This window comes from Triturus cristatus, chromosome 12, assembly GCF_964204655.1.
Source record: "Triturus cristatus chromosome 12, aTriCri1.1, whole genome shotgun sequence".
NCBI lineage: Eukaryota > Metazoa > Chordata > Amphibia > Caudata > Salamandridae > Triturus > Triturus cristatus.
Genome location: NC_140595.1, coordinates 615915958 through 615935170, shown reverse-complemented (window position 1 = coordinate 615935170; position 19213 = coordinate 615915958). Strand labels below are relative to the sequence as shown.

Here is a 19213-nt window from a genome sequence, read left to right as displayed (position 1 = left end):
GCTCTGTGCTATACAGTGGGGGTGCCCGTGCCCAAGGAAGGAGCGGGTGTAGCGGAGAGGGGTGACAGAGTGAATTGAAGACACCTGTCTACGGGCCTTTTCTCTCCCGTGTTCCAACCCACCCCGCAACCTTGCTCCTTATCTTTGTGAGCCACGCTTCTCCTGAAGCCTGGCGGGGCGCAGCGTGGATACGGTGGCCTCCTGGCGTTTGCAGCTCGTCAGCTTCTCCTGTGGTTCCTGGTATCGCCTCAGCTACCTCCAATGTTGTTCCTCGGTCTCCCATTCTCTCGCCACTCGGTTGTTCTGTCTTCTTCACTCCGGAAGCGTACTTCTCTCTGGTGTCGGCTTCCTCGCTCCTTATTGGCCCAGAAGTACTGACGTCATGAGTAGGAGTGACTGGAGCTTGATTCGTGGTTGTTTTAAAGGGTTCGTGTCCCCAATCCGATGCATCTGATACAGCCGCGGAAAAGCTGGCTCCATTCCAATCCGTCTGTTGGGAGACAAGAGGCATGGTAACGGCAGGTGCAGACCCCCATCCGGTAGCACCCTGATACACACAAGACACATTGTGACACGCACATAGACAGGTCACTTGATCGTAAAGGGCGGGCAGATGCATATGATATTACTAGTTCTTGTATGACCCTATGCTATGCAAATAATACATGTCTTTAAATTTAATTAGCTTCTCCACCATGAACCAGTGCAGCTCACTGCAGAGAGAAGATGCCGAGGCACCCTTCGAACGTCTTACACCAGTCTACCTGCTGAGTTTTGGACTGCTTGCACCCATCTAATAGTTCCTTTATCTGCCCCGAGATAAAGGACATTTCCGTAGTCCAGCCTAGCCAAAATAAGTTCAATCACAAAGGGAGCTAAAGAGGGAAAAAGTGCCAGAACGCCCTCCAATCAACAATAGTTTCAACAAAAAAAGTACTGGCACAATGTAGCAAAAAAACTTCCTTGTTACTCTGGACTAGGTGGGAGGAAGTGTACGTTATCACAGACCTCCGATACTCATTTACAATGTCTGGAGACAGCCCATCCAGAATGCTACAAGTTTAACAATTAAAATAGATAGAAAAGTAAGAAAAGGAGAATGTGCAGTCAGTCCACAAACAAATACACTCTACAGAGACCCTCAATGGTGACGAGGTGAGAAAATATGTAGAGAGAGAGAGAGAGTACCTCACGTGCGCACCACCAGAGGAGCTACTGGTTGGTTCTCACCAGCTTGCCCACGTTTATTTCATCATCGGTCACTCTCTCTCAAGAAAAAGGTGTACAGTGTCCAATAGAAAACACAAAACACAAGACAGTGTAATGTGAAAAACACAAAAAACAAATAAATTGTGCAGACAACGACAAATATAAAAATAGTGAAAGTGTATAGACTCACAAATGATTGTTTTATTCTGGTTAGGAGTCTATCACTCTGTTAAAAACCACAGCATGTTGCATACCTTAATAATGACGGCCAACATGTTTCATTGCCAATAAAGTTTGTGGCAAATTCATCAGGGCAAGAAGGGTTCAAAAAATCATGTTGAAACTAGCCAAAATAAGTGCCTGGATGACCGTACTCTGGGCTGGGAAAGGGAGAACCAAAATGATCTTCCTAAGCCATTTCAGGACGGCAAAACGGGTAGCAGCCACCTTCGCCACCCTCGGTTTCATAAACCGCTTCGCATCCAGCAAAAACCCAAGGTTCTTTACCTTGGGGGCGGAATCTGGGAGAACACCCAAGGTTTCAGGCCAGTGCAGTGGGCCTCATAGCTAGGGATCTTTCCTAGCACCAATGCCACGGTCTTGTCTCTGTTGAGTTGGAGCGAATTGCTGTTCATCCACGTGTCAACCAAACCCAAACGAGTTCCATGGCCTCCGCGTTGTGATCCGGAGCAGACGACAATGAAAAAATGATTTGCGTGTCGTCTGCATATGAGAATAGAGTGAGGCCACAGCTTTTCATCAGGCCAGCAAGTGGGCGGATATAGATGTTAAATAGTACTGGACTTAAAGCTGACCCCTGGGGGCCCCCAGAGGTAAGGGCAAAAGGTTTGGAAGAGGCACTGACTGAAAACGCTTGGAAGGTACGATTGTTTAGAAAGGATGTCATCCAAGATGGGGCTGTCCCTTGGAGACCTATATTTGTCAATCTCTCTAAGAGAATGGCATGCGACACAGTGTTAGGGAGTCTCCCTGAGCTCTGCTCAGTCACAGTGTTATTCTTGTCAACTTATGACCTGTCAACTTCACAAACTGATCTTTGACCTTCAAACAACATCTAAGGTACAGTCTTTGGGATTATTTCCCTGTTACCAGCATGTCAGAGGCTAAAAAATGCTGTTCAGGCCTTGTTAATTTTGTGGGAAACCAAAGATATTCTCTAAAGATCCCCACAAAGAATGCCTTTATTGTCTGTACCCTCACCATAAACTAAAGAAGTGCAAACATTGTCAGACCTTCTCAGCAAAAACCTTAAAGGAGCGTGAGGCCACGTTGTTCCTTTAGCTCCAAAAGAAGAAGGCTGACTCAGAGGGGGAAGAAGGGGTACATTCTTTATCAAAGGAGTGTAAAAATGAGGGCTCATCTTCATCTGATAAAGACTCTATGAGGGCAAAATCCTCATTGCAGGAATACCAGTGCTGAGAGAGCTGAGAGTAAGGAACCTGCTGAGCCTACATCTTTTCACCGAAAGGCTCCTTTTCCCCCTCATCAGTTCCTGTGACACTTTTAAGGATTGTTCAATAAGGAAAATTCGGCCATTGAAAATCATCCCGTCGACGCCTGAAGCAACGATGAGGAAGACGTTGGCACATGCAGTACCCTCCATGCCGGTAACGACAATGGCGTTGGCGACTCTGATGACTAGAATGACGATGACAACATCCTAGTCGTAGGCGAAGCTATTGATGACCTCGTCATCCACGAGACAGTCATTGACGGCAAAAGTATAGACGGTGCCCCCGTTGACGTCCTCAGTCCCATTTAAGACATCAACGAGGCTTCCGTTGACGAGGCTTCCATCAGTGCCAACGTTGTTGATGGCCCCGTCGATGGCCACAAAGGAGACTATTTTCCTCTCTGATGAGGGAATTCCAACACCCTCACATCAGAATTTCAATATAGTGTCCCCTGTACCTCCAGTGCGACTTGTAGAAATGCAGGAGTCGGGTGATGAGGGTGTATTTGGCCTAGCCTACAGCCCTGCACAGCTCAATGTAAATGCCAGGACACTAATGAGAAAGATGCTGATCAGGACACCTCTAGATGCTTAGAAAGTGAATTCATTTTTCGGGACAAGCGTAAACAGTCTGTTCAAGGAGCATTATCCATAGTATGACCCTTATGAAAAGCAGCACAGTGTGCAAGGGAACACAGCTACAGTCCATATATCTCTGGTCACCGATTTGCACCTTATGCGGAACGATTATTTTAAGAGATTTCCGAGGCGAAAGCCCAGGCGCAACATACACTGGTACGTTCAGAGGCTCTGGAGGTAGCATCCCTTTCAAAAGCTCCTCTCTGCACTCAGCAAAAGGAAGAAAGAACATTGCTTCCCATTACAATAAAGGGTGACTTTATTGAAAGTGATGGGGATCAACAGCCAGATGAGGGCGAGATTCCTTCTGGATCAGCAAGTGATCACCCTGGAATAGGATGATTATGTGGCTCCATTGTTTGCTTCGCCTTCACCAGTACCGGCTGATTCACGCCCAGCGGATTTTGGTGGTTTTCATGAGCCCTCGAAAGAGCATCCAAGCTCTTAGATTTGCCTCTCCCTGTCAAGCAAACTGGATGCTTCCTTTATGATTTTAAGGTTTGGGTCAATGATCAGTCCCATCCATCTTCATAGTGGAGTATATGGCCGGAAGGCTTGAAACTTATGAAGAACCCGGCTTCAGTGCCAGCTGTGGTCCCCAAGTTGAACAAAAAGTATAAGGTACCAGTCAACTCACCAACATGTCTCTTTGGTCATCTGCACCCTGACTCTGTCATTATGCAGGCAGCCCTACGGCGCTCTCAGAATCCTTTTACTCCTTGCTCTGCCCCTCCGTGTAAGGAGTGTAGAAGGTTAGATAACATCGGTAAGCGCTTTCCTGCTATGGCGGCAACATCTATCAGGGGTATCTAATCCACTGGCCATTTGGGGAGTTATGACTGTCAGATGTGGTCTGACATGTCGGCAATACTGGAATATCTCCCAGAGGATAAAGGAAGCAAAGGAGATTCTTCAAGAGAGTGAGAAATCCTCTTTGGAAATTATTGATGCTGCCGTGGATCTCTCTTCCACAGTGTACCTTACCAGCAGAATAGGTACCAACCATATCCACAGGGGTATCGATTGCGGTACTCTTCTCAGCAAAAATATAGAATGGCAACAGCTTTGTTGTACGCTCGACAGCCCTCATGAGACGTCCTGCGGCAGGACAAATTGAAAACATAATAGTTCAATCACGGAAAATTCCAAGAGTCGATTGATCATATGCAGTGTTTTATATACAGTTTTTGAAGTCAAGACTCCTTTCAGGAGAGTAGCCAGAGGTGACAGCCAACACGTGTTTCGTCCCTTTACATGGCCATCCGGCCTGGGGCTTCGTCAGGGCGTTAGTAATTAAGTTTGGGACACAACTCGTCCAAGAAGGTCCAGTTCTCGGCGACTGCTGAGATAGACTGCTCCGAGGCATTTTGCCACTACTTACGAGATTACGTGACCGAGAACGGGACCTTCTTGGACGATTTGTGTCCCAAACTTAATTACTAATGCCCTGCGGAAGCCCCAGGCCGGATGGCCATATAAAGGGGCGAAACATGTGTTGGCTGTCACCTCTTGCTACTCCCCTGAGAGGGAGTCTTAACGTCAAAAACTGTATATAAAACACTGCGTATGATCAATCGACTCTTGGAATTTTTCCGTGATTTAACTATTATTTTTTCAATTTGTCCTGACAACCTTTTGGAACTTTCTTATCGCCAGTGGGATGGGGGTCACCCACTGTCAAGGACAAATACCTCATGCGTACTACACTCAATAATACGGCCAGTAAGGGATTGGGACCATTTTGCTCCCCCTTCTCGCCCTGAAAAACTCAACACAGTCTTGTCTTAGCTCATGAGAAGTTCTTTTGAACCAATTCATAAAGCAAAAAAGAAATGTGTTTCATGGAAAGTTGATTTTTATTGGCACTTAATTCTGTCAGAAGGGTAAGTGAGATTCACACATTGACAATTGATGAACCATACTTACAGTTTCGGGATGAGAGTCATTTTACGAACTAATCTTAAGCTCATTCCGAAAGTGAGAACCTCCTAAACTAACTTGTTGTTGCCAACATTTTTCCAAATCCGTCATCTGCACTAGAGACGGCCTTACCCTCTCTAGATGTCAGACATTGTCTCGAGTTCTACCTTGACTTTCAAGAAATCCTATCAACTCCCAATTTCATTTGCCCCACCAAGAAAGGGCCAAGTTTTATCATAGGCAAATATTGCTCTTTGGGTTTCTACGGCCATCACCTTTAGTCACGAGAGAGCAGGAAGACCATTGGCTGCATTTTTGGTTTTCATCATATACGGTATGTGTCTGATAGTTTTTGCATAAGTATACCTTGATTATGTTCTGTAATGAGTGTCACATATTTATGGTATATTCATGCTTTTGAGATCGCTCATAACTTTTTTTACTTCCATGGAGGGATGGTTTGCCTTACCCTCGGCCATTTTTACTTTGCTACTACTTGGTAGTCTGATTCAAGAATGTGAATCTATGAAAGATACAATACTGGAGAAAAAGCAAGTTACTTACCTGTACACTGTGGTTCTCCAGTATTGATATCTTTCATAGATTCACATTTGACTCTCCCTCCTCCCTGTTAAGGCGCACCACTCCTTATACTTCTTATTTTCTTTAATTTGCACTCGTGCTTGAAAACAGAGGTATGGTGGCTCTGCAGGGATGAGTGCTTCAGGGTCTCTCCTCAGGTGGAAGTTTGGATGCATTAAAACAATGAGATTTGGCTAGCAAGGTCTATTGTTCTCAGTGTGATTCCCAATGCTTATGTATTGGAACTGCTTTTATTATTCTTACCGTGGGACTCCCACCATGACGAGGGGGAAGATTCAACCAAGTGAATCTATGAAAGATATCAATACAGGAGAACCACAGTGTACAGGTAAGTAACTTGTTTTATATACCTGTTAGTGATAACTAGTATTACAAGTAAGTATGTTTTCTGTCGCGCCTACTAGATGTAAGTTCACATCACTTCTAATACAGGTAAAGACGCATCTAACGTTAAAGAGGTAAAGATTGGTGTACAGTTTGGTCAAGCTGCACCTCTTTTTTCCATAATGTCTCACATTCTTGCTGTACCTAAAATATTTCTGTCTGGCTCTATTAACCTATTTTTCCTCAGACTGTGGATAACGTGTAGAGAGCCTTGTAGTGTAGAAACAGATACCAAATATAGGTGCCCTCCTTCTTTCAGAAAACACCTACTCTAATCCAGCCTAACTCTTTACCAGTCCCTTTTAAATACATGTGTAGTTTCAGGATCTACCATGACTGCTTACTTATTTTATGGCCATTTTGATTTAATTGTTTTACTCAAAAAATCAGATGTATTGTCCTCTATTTGGTGTACAGGATTTCAGGAGGGAAAAGCATTGATCAAATTCTGGTCACTTTAGTCTATTCTGAATGGGCCTGGGCTCAATCTTGGCCGAGTTGCCAAGTATTCATTCACTGTGTAGGTTTAAGAAACCACCTTGTAATCTTTTAGTTGGGGTTCGACCAAGATTTCTCCTTTCTCAGAAGTGTCCTTGTGTGATTTGCCATTTCTCGATGTATTGGCATGGATTGGAGTTCCTGACCCTGTGATTTGGCTTCATAGGTGCGGACATTGCCAACATCTGCAATGAAGCTGCCTTGCACGCTGCCAGGGAGGGACTTAAATCTGTTGACACCTTAAGCTTTGAGTATGCTGTGGAACGTGTCATTGCAGGTGAGTGTTGGACAATCCATCACTTTTATGGTAACTGCCCTATTCTAGTCACCTCAGTCCTTTGATATGCTGTATGATTGTTTTTTTATTTGCCAACGTGATGTATGAAATATTCAAAAACCTGCAAAGTGATATGTCTTCTATCTAGTAGCCATTACACTGTACAAGCAAGTGTTTTTCTCCTCCCCATAACAATCTCACCTACTCTTGCAATTCTAATGTGAGAGCCCATGCATTGGCATGCTTTACCATTTATAGTGTGGTGCTTGGTGTTGATACAAATGTTCTTTTCAGTTCTTGAAAATCTTTGTGTGCATATTTTTCACTTAAAATGTTTTGAAATGGTGTTTTAGTGATAGTGCACATGTATTCAAATTATTTATGGATTCAAAAAGAATGCCTATAACAGAGATCTAGTATTATGTGTGAACATCGTTTCCTTATCAATTGGTGTTGGTCAATTGTAGGGGTCCACTGATGGCCCCTGGTCCCTTAGGTGCAACTAACGTGCCTGACCATGACTGGCATATTTTGAGTTGTGGTGGAGGCCTAAATGTGGTGGTCATCTTTAAGGACGCTGACTCACTCCTGCTTTTGACTTCCTTTTATATTTCTTTTGAGTCTAGTTGGCTGCTTATTTCATCTAACACTTAACTGTGTGTTCTGCTGGACATCTACTACCTGATCCCTTTTGCCAACTATTAACTGAACCCCATACCATAACCTTGTTGGAACTAAACTTGGCTACCTAAACTAACATATTTAAACTTTTGCGGGAACCCTCGGTTCTTGTTAGGTCAAAGAACATTTTAGAGTATTTTGTTCAAAGATCAGCTGCTCGGTCTCAAACTCGTTGCGTTGTTTAGCTTTGCACACATTGTGAGAGTCACTTGGTCAGAGGACAGACATCTTTTCTATCCTCACACCCCCCCCCCATCTTGCATTTCTGCAAGACAGGGAGACCTAGTCTGTTTACAAACTTTGCACTAAAATCACTTGAACTAGAACCCATGGAGTTGAACCGTTGATCTTCATTGGTTCATTGTTGCAGACCGATAGGGCAGTTTGCCCATGTGAAAACATTGGCCATGACATCCTTTATTATTTGTAGGGCCTGAGCCTAGGCAGTAAGCACTATAAATATGTTTAACATCTCAGCCTCTGCAGGTGCTAGCACATTCTAGTTTTCTAGAAGTATATCATATTACCTGCTCTCTTTCACTTACCTTTAAACATAGTCATATTATTGTCAGATTCTGCAAAGTTATATTACCAACTGTTCATTCAGTTGGTAGGGTACTTACCATCTAGTTCGGAAAGTTCTTGAGGGTATCCAGAGCAGACTATATGATGTTGCTATACAGTGAATTATCATATTGAATGATGATTTTAGTCATAACACTCACTACTAAATGTCATAATTTAGCCATGTCAAAATATCCTCAGTAGTTTAGGTTGTCTCATTAGTGTAAGCTGTTGATATGCTCTTTACTGCAGCATTAATCAGGTTGAGAATTGTGGTTTAGAGTGAAACCAGTATTCCCAAGATTTGGATTGTTCATCAATTCACATGCTTGAAATATTCCTTGACGTCAGGCTGGGACCCCTCAGTACAATGTTAACATAGTAGTATTGGGAATGCAAAAACACAACAGAGCTGTAGGCCTCAAGTTCCATTCAGAGCGTACAAATTTCATGACGATGACAGATGTTTCAATGGACGAATGGGGAGTGCATCTCCAAACTTGGCAATCAGTAGCAAGTGGTCTTAGTAGGAACAGCGACTGCACATAAATGTATTGGAGCTTCTAGCAGTAGGACGACATTTCCAATCCTTTCTCCCAAGAATAAAAGCATCATCGTTCCAAGTGCATACTGTACAAGCCGACGACAATATTTTGTATAAACCAACAGAGGCATGAGATCAATGGTTTTCTCGGAGGAGGCTAAAGTATTATAGAAATGGACCATTCCGCTCCGATTTTATTAAATTGCAAGGAACATGCCAAGAGAAGACGGCAGCTGGGTTGTTGTACTAGAGAATACTGCGACGAGTGGGACTCCTTAAAACATATTGTGCTAAATGGAAAAGATTCTGTTTATGGTGTAGAGAACATGGTCTTCCCCCAGTGTCAGTGATGCCACATCAAATTCTTCCATGTTTACCAAGTGTAGCTCAGGCAGGTCTAGCTCATTCATTGGTGAAGGTTTGTGTAGCTGGAAATTCATGTTTCAGTACCTTTCCTCTTGTAAGGCAGCCCCAAGTCTTGTGGCAGTTGAACACTGTCCTTTAGCAGCTGCTTCAAAGTCATTTTGTGCCAATCTATAAGCCAGGAATGAAATATTTGTCACCTAACTTTGGCAACAAGGGTTTGTGAGATCCAGACCTTTACAAGTAAAGAGCCTTTTCTCCAATTTTGTTATGACCGTTACTTTAACAACTAATCCTGGAATTATACCCAAAATCCCTACAGACTTTCATCTTGACAAACCTGTAATACTAAACACATTCACTGTTTGTAGAAAGCATACTCTAGATGTCAAGAGATGTTTGAAGTTCTATCTGGACAGGACCAAGAGTTTCAGAAGCTCATACCAGTTTTAAGTTGAATTTGGAAATCCACAGAAAGACCAACCCATCTGTAACCAGGGATTGGCTTGTTGTTGGCAGTGGATTCAACTTTTGGCCACACAAAAGTGGCAGTCCGTACGAGGTACAATCACGGCACACTTCTCTAGAAATTGTTGCAGTGTTAACAGTACTTTTCTCTAGCCGTCTTGTTGTTGGACATATGCAGGGCAGCATTGCGGAAGAGAAGACATACCTTTACTCAGCACTATTGTCTAGAAGTGACCATACAGAGAGATGTGCAGTGGGGCATGCAGAATTACATATGTTTTCTGTAAGGTGAGCCATATCTTGATAACCCGCTATTTGTTAACGTGTTTTACATATTGTACTGCTTGGTATTCAGATTCACGCAAAAAGAGCAATTGATGCAGAATGCAGAACAATGTCATCTGTTCACCCCAGTACAAAGATCTGGGCCTAAATCCATCGTTTTTTAACTCCCCATGCCATTCCAGTTTGAACCCAGCCAAATGCAAATCAGTCTTGACCCTGTGCCCAATGGGAACAGTTCAGCCCGAACAAGCATGTGAATTTAAAGAGGTCCAATACTAAAGAGAATGGTAGAGGTTGTTCTCCAGTATTGACATCTTTTATAGATCCACATGCGATCCACCCTCTTCTCCGCTAGAGGCTCACCGAAACTGACAGTCTTTCGTTCTAGAGCTATGGAATCCGAACAGTGGAGGCCTGTACAGAGTGTGGCCATCACTCTGCTTGATGGTGATTGGTTGAAGTTTTTGATGATGTGAGTAGACTACTCAAATGATAATGTTTACAACTTCTGGGCTATATTTAATACTATGCTGCTATTGAAATGGCACTCTGGGACTTCCAACTCGACAACGGAGATGATTCAAGCATTTTTATCTCTGAAAGATACCAGGACTGGAGAACTATCATTATAGGTAATTACCTTTTTTCTTACAGGTAAGTAACGTTTGTCTTTTTAACCAGTAATGATACTGACTTATGCAGATTGAACACGAGACAGGAATATTTAAGAAAAATGTCTATGCTCCCTAACAGAAGTAGTTAGCTGCAGGATTTTTATCTTTTATAGTGCTGAGTCACTGCCTAAGATTAGAGTCGATCTTGCACCAGAATGGCGAACATACAACTAGATCAGTATACAAACATTTTTGGATGCCGGACAGTAAATTAGTGCATAGTCATGGTTGTAACTAATATTAATATGCAGTCATGAGTCTGATAGGTTTATATTTGTTTTACTTTTTTGCGTTACTGTGGTGCCCCTGTGCTCTTTGCTTCTGCCCGGGCAGGGAAGCATAGTGTCCCCGGTGTGGGCTCCCCAGGACACTGCACAGTTTTGGCCCGGGAATAGGGTCCCCAGGGCCTGAATAGGCTTGGGGAGGGGGACTGCGCACCCCCGACTAATTAAAAGAAAATGTTATTCGCCCCAGGGGAATAGGGTTTCCAGTTCCTGAAGAGACCATGGGAGGGGAGCAGCACGTCTCTCTCCCCTCGTTAATCGGTGCCTGAAGAAGGCATGCATCCTCCTCTAAGACATTCATTGTGCTACCCCTCCCAAACCCTGTGATGATTGATATTTATTTTTCATACCATGAGTTAATGTTTTGTTATATCACTCCTATCATTGACTGATTTACGTTGTATCGTTTCTATCATCTTTCTTTGTGTGAAGTATTCTTGATCAAACCATCATAAACTGAGTCTTGTTTTATTCACACTTTCAATGGGGCAAGAATTACGTTCTGCTTTCAAAGTAAACAAAACATTTTTTATAAGTTTAGTATACCACTCTACCTCTCAAGTAGCCTCAGTACTAAACGAAGCCTATCAAGTCTAATCATAAAAAAATCTTGCAAATATTCTTCTGAGATTTTAACCCTTATTCTATGGCAATGGACTGGTTCACGGAGCTGCTCCTGCTGTCGCAGTCCAGTCCTTATCACCATCCTTCGTCAGCCACACTGCTGACGATGAACAAGGAACAGATCCTGCATCCTTATCCAGCTTCTCTTCAATTGCATGCCTGGAACCTGAGCACAATGAGTACAAGGATTTAGTCATCCCTCAGGATTGTACATTTATTTTGTCCAGGGCATGAGCTGAGTCTAAATCAAAAACATATAGACTGAAATGGAAAAGTTTTTCTTGGGAGGCAAAATGGCGTCTGAGTAGTCGCCGTTGCTGCAGCTCCGCCGGTCCGGTCCGTAAAGAGAGTTTAAAACCATGATCTGATATATTAAAATGCTTCAAAATATCCTTTAAAACAATTCAACTTGTGGAGCAACCTCGATACTTGCCGTCTGTGACGATTCCTGGGCGGAAAGAGTGTTCTTTGATGTGTGCAGCGCTGGAGTGTTTCCCCTGGGTGACGGTGTCTTCGACTCGCTCTGCTCCTGCATCCTTGGCATTCACTGCCATGCGGCGGTTTTCCTCTGAAACGTGCTCCCTGGTGGCTCTATTGGCGATCTACAGAATCCTGCCGAGCGAGAGGGAAGGGATACTGACACGCAGGAGCCGCAGTGTTCTCTGGACAGCAGTCAGGTTACGAAGTATACATTGTATGCAACACGCTGAAGCTGAACAAGTAAGGATGGCAGGGCGGGGGGCAAAAGCAAGTAAAATCAAAAGCGCGCAGCTGACAGGTTTGCAGGGGAATGAACTATTACAGACTAACCTCGCAGCAGCTGAAAATCGCCAAAATCGCCCTGACACTGGTGTAGCAAAAAATGGGGAACAGAGTGAAAAAATTTATTCCAGAGAAAAAAACGAGCGGACGGCTAAACAGGGAAAAAAAATACAACCAAAGAACACTGAAGGCCCAGATATTGGTCAAACTATACAGGGCGGACAACCTCTTATCTCTAACATATTTGCCCCGATTGATGGGAAAATGCATAACGCGATGACGGGTGAAGTGGCTGAAACAAGGGTCTGAATGACCAGACAGGAACTATGGAGGTCGCACTGCCTTTTGAAAATGCAATGGAGATTAGAACACCAATATTTCAGTCAAGTCCAGCTACTAGTCCTGGGATGGCTCAGGAAGATAATAGTTATAAACTTCCAATCCCCTGCCCCATGGATGACCATCAAAACCAGAATAACATTGCAATCGAGAAGAGCGATATAATAAATAAGGATATGGTGAGTCTTAGTGGAAAACCCCCACTTTTCCGCCTAAAACACCTGATAACTTAGACAAATTCTATTCACTTATGGATGAATCTGAGATCTCGGATGAAAATGTGTCTGTCAATAGTGAAGGAGGAAGTCAGAACTGGAACAGTACTAGTACAGATCTAGAGCTATCCACGAAAGCTTCCGCACAGAAAAAAATTCTGAGGAAGAAATCCAGTCGACATAAGAAATGCGAGACCTCTGATCAGGGTAGCACGATGGATCTCAGATGGGACTATACTGCATCACAGCTATCAGCTCTGACCAAGCCAACGATGTGCTCAAAAGAGAACCATACATCTTCAGGAAATATAGCCGATGGAGCAGCTGATCCCAAAAGCGAACCCACTCTGACAGAAGTGCTACAATCTATCAAGAACTTTCAGGAGGAGGTCAAGATAGATAGCCGATGGTCGCGGCTTGCCACGCAGAAGCTTCAAGGTACTATAAGGAAAGTGGGCAAGACATGCGTTGAAATTGCGGATGGAATGGCCTCAGTAGAAATACTCACCGAAAATTTTGAGAAAGATATTGTCACCTTGAAAACGCAAGGAGAGGAACATGATGGCATAGTCAAAGACCTTATGCTCAAAGTCTAGGAGCAAGAAAACAGACTACGTCGTAATAATCTACGTGTTCTTGGTATTCCGGAGGGAGTGGAGGGGAGCGACCCTAAGACTTTTATGATCACATTATTTAAGGGAGCTTTCCCGGATTTACACTCATGGGACTGGGAAAAGGAAATACGAGTACATCGTTTCCCACTAACACCATCTAAACTACCTACTTCTTCCTCGCAATACCCACGAGCTATGCTAATATATTTTGGCAGCTTTCTCGTGCGACAACTGCTGTATGACCTCGCAAGACCCGCAAACATCAAAGAATTTAATTGCATTTCCTTTTTTACCTGGCCTGATTTTGCTCATGCCACTGTGGAACGCAGATGGAGGATGAGACAACTTTTTGCGCCATTCCAACAACTGGGTGCTACAGTCTATCTCCAGAATCCTGCCCGTCTAAAGGACATCTTTAAGGGCTCCACACGTAGTTTTGCATCAGAAATTCAGGCCCAAGCGTATCTGTGAGAGATCACAGCTCACACATAAGACAAAGCTAGTGGCTTAAGACTTAAGAACATTTTTTTGATCACAACTGTATAGAAGCTAATATTGGCTATACTTTTCGACTCCATTTCTCTTTTCTTTTTTTTTTCTTTTTTGGGTGGGAGAGGGGGGAAACTTAGTATTTTTGATTAAGGACGAGAGAGTCTGTTTATGTGTTGGAATACAAAAAAATAAGGATTATTACTGTGATTTGAACAGGGTGATACCTTAGAGTCACAGTTAAGATAGAGGGATTGGACCGGGGAGCGGCTTTGGGGTTTGACTGCTCAGATGCCCTCATCCTGGCTCAACATGCGCCAGGTAACATCATTGGTAGGTGGTGGGACGGGGGTGGGTTCTGAGGGTGGGCGGTATAGGGCTAAGGGGGGGGAAGGGGTTGGCACTTTGGGGTATGGTTTTGGAATATTTGTTTTTTCTTATTAAGGGTGGAAATATCATCAGTGAGTAAATCGCATATAGCAACAATTAATATTTGTTACCTTAACGATATTAAAAAACGGTGGTTTACTGCGGTGGGGTTACAATTGTTAGGAGTCGATGTTATCTGCATGCAGGAAACACATATTGAAAGAGCACAGATACACTTGTTGGAAACACTTGCATTTACATTGGTAGGGGCCACGACACAAAATTCAAAGACACGGGAGGTAGCAATCTTGACAGCTGATCGCTCTATTCACTTTACTCGTACAATAGCGGATCAAAATGGGAGGTGGGTAATCACAGAATGTCGTAGGGATAATGGGAACCCAATTACAATTTGCACAATTTATGGAAGTACTTTAGATGATCCAGCAGTATTTGACCATATAAATAATGAATTAGCTACTTTTCCGCTACCCATAATTATTTGTGGGGACTTCAATATAAATCTGCCCGCTAGTCAAAATATAACCCATGATAATGACGGGGGCTATAATGGTCGGAATCCTAAGGTTTTTAGAGCTTTAAGGACACTGTGTCGCGAGCATGCACTTTGATATCTGGAATCGGCAGAACCCTATGGACCCGGGTTTTACTTTTTTTTTCTTTTCCACAAAATAAACATGTAAGATTAGATTTTATTTTAGCTTCACATGCTCAATTGAGAAAGCTCCGCGCACATTGGCAGATCACAATCCTTTAAAAGTAGAACTTAAGGGGGTAGGGTCTAGAATTATGCATAAGTCCAACTGGAGCTTTGAACGATTACTACTTCTGAATGAGGAATACTGTGATCATATGAGGAAGTGGATACCCCAATTTTTTGAGGAAAAAATAGGGAGTGCTGGGGTGGATATAGTTTGGGACACACTGAAAGCGGGAATACGGGGGGAAACCCTTAGCTTTTCGCTAAGTATGAATAAGGAAAAGTGACGTTTGCTTGATGATATGCAAAGTAGCTTGGCTGCCGCAGAAAAAGATCTGATTGTAGCACTCCGGGAGGGTGGAGATGCTTCAGAAGCACATATAAAAGTGATGGTAGCCAAGTCGACAATTCTTGAAACAATAGCCAAGAGAGCTGCAGATAGATTAGCTGTGTGGCACGAAAAGGCATATGAATGTGGTGAGCATGTCGAGCACCACCTTGCAACTAGAGCTAGACAAAGAACAACACAGAATATAATATCCAAGATTAATGATCCTGTAAGAGGGAGAATTACAGACCCAGACGGCATTTTTAAGGTGTTTTATTCATACTATCAAACCCTATATCATGAGGATATCTTTGATCACCCGGGAGATGTTACTTCATATCTTAATCAAGATTTAGTGTTATAATTTTTCCAAGAGGATCAACAGCAACTTGAAGAATTACCCCAGTGGGTGGACATTTTGCTCTGTATTAATAGTCTTCCGAGTGGCAAAGCCACAGGTTTAGATAAAATACCTATAGAGTTTTATAAAAAAATTTGCCCCACAATTAAAAGATTGGATGATACAATTAATCTTGCATGTATTTAAAGGGGGGAAACCACCGCAGTCCTGGACACAGGCCAAAATCATTGTTTTTCTCAAAAAACATAAATCACCACTAGAACCCGGCTCTTATCGCCCCATTACTTTGATTAACGAGGACAGTAAGATTTACTCTAAAATTCTTGCCACTCGTTTAGCCGCTGTTATTCATAAGGTTGTTTCACACAGACAACATGGTTTTATACCAGGACGCGGCACGATTGACCATATTAGAAGGGTCATTTCATTATATGATGCAGCTAAAATCTCTGGAGAGCCAACAGCACTTATTTTGCTGGATGCTGAAAAGGCCTTTGACAGGGTCTCCTGTTTTTTTTTATGGGAGACCCTGTCAAGGGCTGAGTAGGTAAAGGGCTTATACAGGCTTTTAAGATGCTTTATTTCCATCCCAGTGCAAGACTTTTTGTAAATTGTGTTCTTACAGATTCATTTGAAATAACTAGAGGTACTCAACAGGGTTGCTCGAGCTCTCCGTTGTTGTTTGCTCTATATATTGACCCCTTTTTACGGCAATAACAGGAGCATTAGACCTATAGAATCCCCAGGTGGGAAGACTAAAACTTTGGCTTACGCCGACGACATTGCCATAGCTACCCCTGATCCTGAAACAGCTATGGCTGAGATAGAGGCGGAAGCAGCAAGATTTGGGCAAATCTCTGGGTTTTCTCTTAATAACACTAAAACCCAAATTGTCTGTAATAACCTCAGAATGGCTAATAACACTAGACAGTTAGAGAAGGCAACATATCTTGGAGTTGATATTCTGGCTAATGTGGATAAAATTGTTGATGGTAACATTGATCCTATGATTGCTAAAACCAAAATTGTATTAATGAGATTACATAGTCTACACTTGTCGATTATTGGTAGATGCAACATCATTAAAATGCTTTTTCCCCCTAAATGTTTGTATTTTTTAAGGGCAATTCCTTTAGAATTTTCTACTACCTGTTTGAAAAAAATTGAGGAGCTATTTTCTCGCTTTATTTGGGCATATGAGAAGCCTAGAAGAGCGTATAAATGTTTATCTTTGCCAAGAGAAAGGGGCGGTTTGGCTTTACCAAATATAAGACTATAATTTTGGGCCACCACTTTATTATTTAATTTAACCCTTACATCTGAAAAACCAAGAGATAGCATAACAGAGGAAATACCAATGCCTATTGAATTTATAATGGGTAAAGATGCATGTGGGTGGCTTTGGAGATTTTTGAATGATAGCCTTTACAAGAAGGTCCGTTTCAAAACAGTAATAGGAGGGCATAGAATCATGAGACTAGTTCGGAAATTGCTAGGGTTGATCCGACTGAATTATTACACACCAATAGGTAAATCCTAATCTGACAGAAATTTTTAAAGATCCAATTATCACAAGGTGGTGTGATGTCGGCCTATCCAAACTTAGTGATTTCTATTCTTTAACCAATATAGTCAGTTTTGATGATCTTAAGGAGACATATAATTTAGATCGGAGAGATTTCTATAAATATCTTTAAATTCAAGATTTTCTAAGTAAAAAAGGGGAAGGCTCAATCGGCTTTGCCAATAATTTTATGATGGATATGTTAAGGAAAAATAGACCGCTTTCTATCAGGGATGTTTATAGTTTTTTTAATTCATTAATGCCGGATGATATGGAGGCACGAGCTGCAAAATGGAAAATAGAGATAGGAATTCAGGAAAACCTATTTTTTTTATCCAGCGAATTAGCACAGAAAATCTTAATTCCGGCGCGACTCCATGCACAATACTATAAATCCTGTTTTTCACTCTATTATACCCCCTAAAAGATCTCTAAATGGGGGACAGGAAAAGGAACTCAATGTCCCCGATGTGCAGTATTTCAGGCGGATTTCAATCATTTGTTTAATTCATGTAATTCTTTAAGCAATTTAAAACAGGAAATCTCTAAGTTCTTTAAGGAGGTACTAGGGGCTGAGTATTCTCCCCATCTATGATCGGACTTGGGGTAGACCCGCAATTACAAGGGAAGCCAGGAGAAAAACTCATATTTATTGGCATGGTGATATTACGTTTATGCCTGGCTTCGGCTTGGCTGGACCCAACTCCCCCTGGGTTTCATCAATGGCTTTCTCGGCTATTCGCAAATTATAATTTTGAGAAAGCTATATATGAAAAAAGGGGATTGCGGGCTCGATCTAAAGGCCTTAAAATTTGGGCTCCACTTACTAGATGGCTTGAGAGGCATTAGTAAAACTCAAAACTGTGTTCTTTAGGATGTTGTATTTTTAGTTTTATTTTCCTTTTAAACCAACAGCCAATTGATTGTGGCCACCTCCTTATGGGCGGGGTCAAGACTGGAAGGGGTGGGGGTGGGGGTGGGATAAACTAATAAAATGTGCATAATTCTTAAACTTTTTTCCTTTTTCTTTTATATTTTCTGTTCGTTTGTATGCGTTTTCATTTATGAACTGTAATAATTGTATATATGATTGTATATCTATGCACTAATAAACCTATTTAAAAAAAAAAAACATGAAAAGGAAACGTTTTTGTTCTTGGTGCCATTGTAATGGGTACTCACCCTTTTGACTCTTTCCCAGAAAAAATCCTGCCTTATCTTTTATCTCTGGCAAGATCAGGTCTGGCTTATGCTTCAATTAGAGTCCATCTTGCGGCCATCTCTCGATAAGGCGGACGTCGGACCCTTCTTCTCTTTGTTCTGCTCGCATCATCAAACAGTTTATGGAGTGCCTTTTCCTCCTATCAGGCCTCCTCCTCCTGAATGGCGTCTTATATAGTCCTGTCACAGTTAATGAAGCCATCTTTTGAGCCGATCCACAAAATAGAGCTCAAATTTCTCTCATGGAAAGTAGCTTTGCTTCTCGCACTCACATCAGCTAGAAGAGTAAGTGAAATCCAAGCCTTCACCATCAAAGAGCCTTTCTTACGTTTCACAGAGGATTATGTGATGGTACGAACAAATCCTAAATTTATTCCAAAGGTGCCATCCCAGTTTCACCTTAATGAACCAGTAATTCTGCGCACTTTTTTCAGCATTCTTCGTCTCCAGCAGAAAAATCTCTTCACTCTTTAGATGTAAAAAGATGCCTTACATTTTATTTGCAAAGGACAAAGCACCTGTGCTGAAAAGATCAACTCCTAGTATCTTATGGACCTGTTAAGCTAGGATCTGCTGTTACAAAAAGTACTATCGCACGTTGGATTGCTGCTACTATGCAACTGTGCCATTTAAAGGTGGGTAAACCGCTTACCACCAAAACCAAGGTGCATTCCATAAGAGCAGTATCTTCTTCTGCTGCTCTCTTTGCTGGCGTCCCTCTGGACAGAATTTGCCATGC

At 42.4% G+C, this 19213-nt stretch overlaps 1 protein-coding gene across 2 annotated transcripts in view; it reads left to right on the top strand.

Annotated features, from left to right (window-relative positions):
• The window catches only part of SPG7 (SPG7 matrix AAA peptidase subunit, paraplegin), a 359427-nt gene that overhangs the window by 238364 nt on the left and 101850 nt on the right, over nt 1–19213 (top strand). For both annotated transcript variants that reach the window (XM_085639919.1, XM_085639920.1), the window contains exon 12: nt 6894–7004. In XM_085639919.1, the coding sequence (XP_085496045.1) occupies nt 6894–7004 (111 nt within the window). The remainder of the gene's footprint in view (nt 1–6893; nt 7005–19213) is intronic.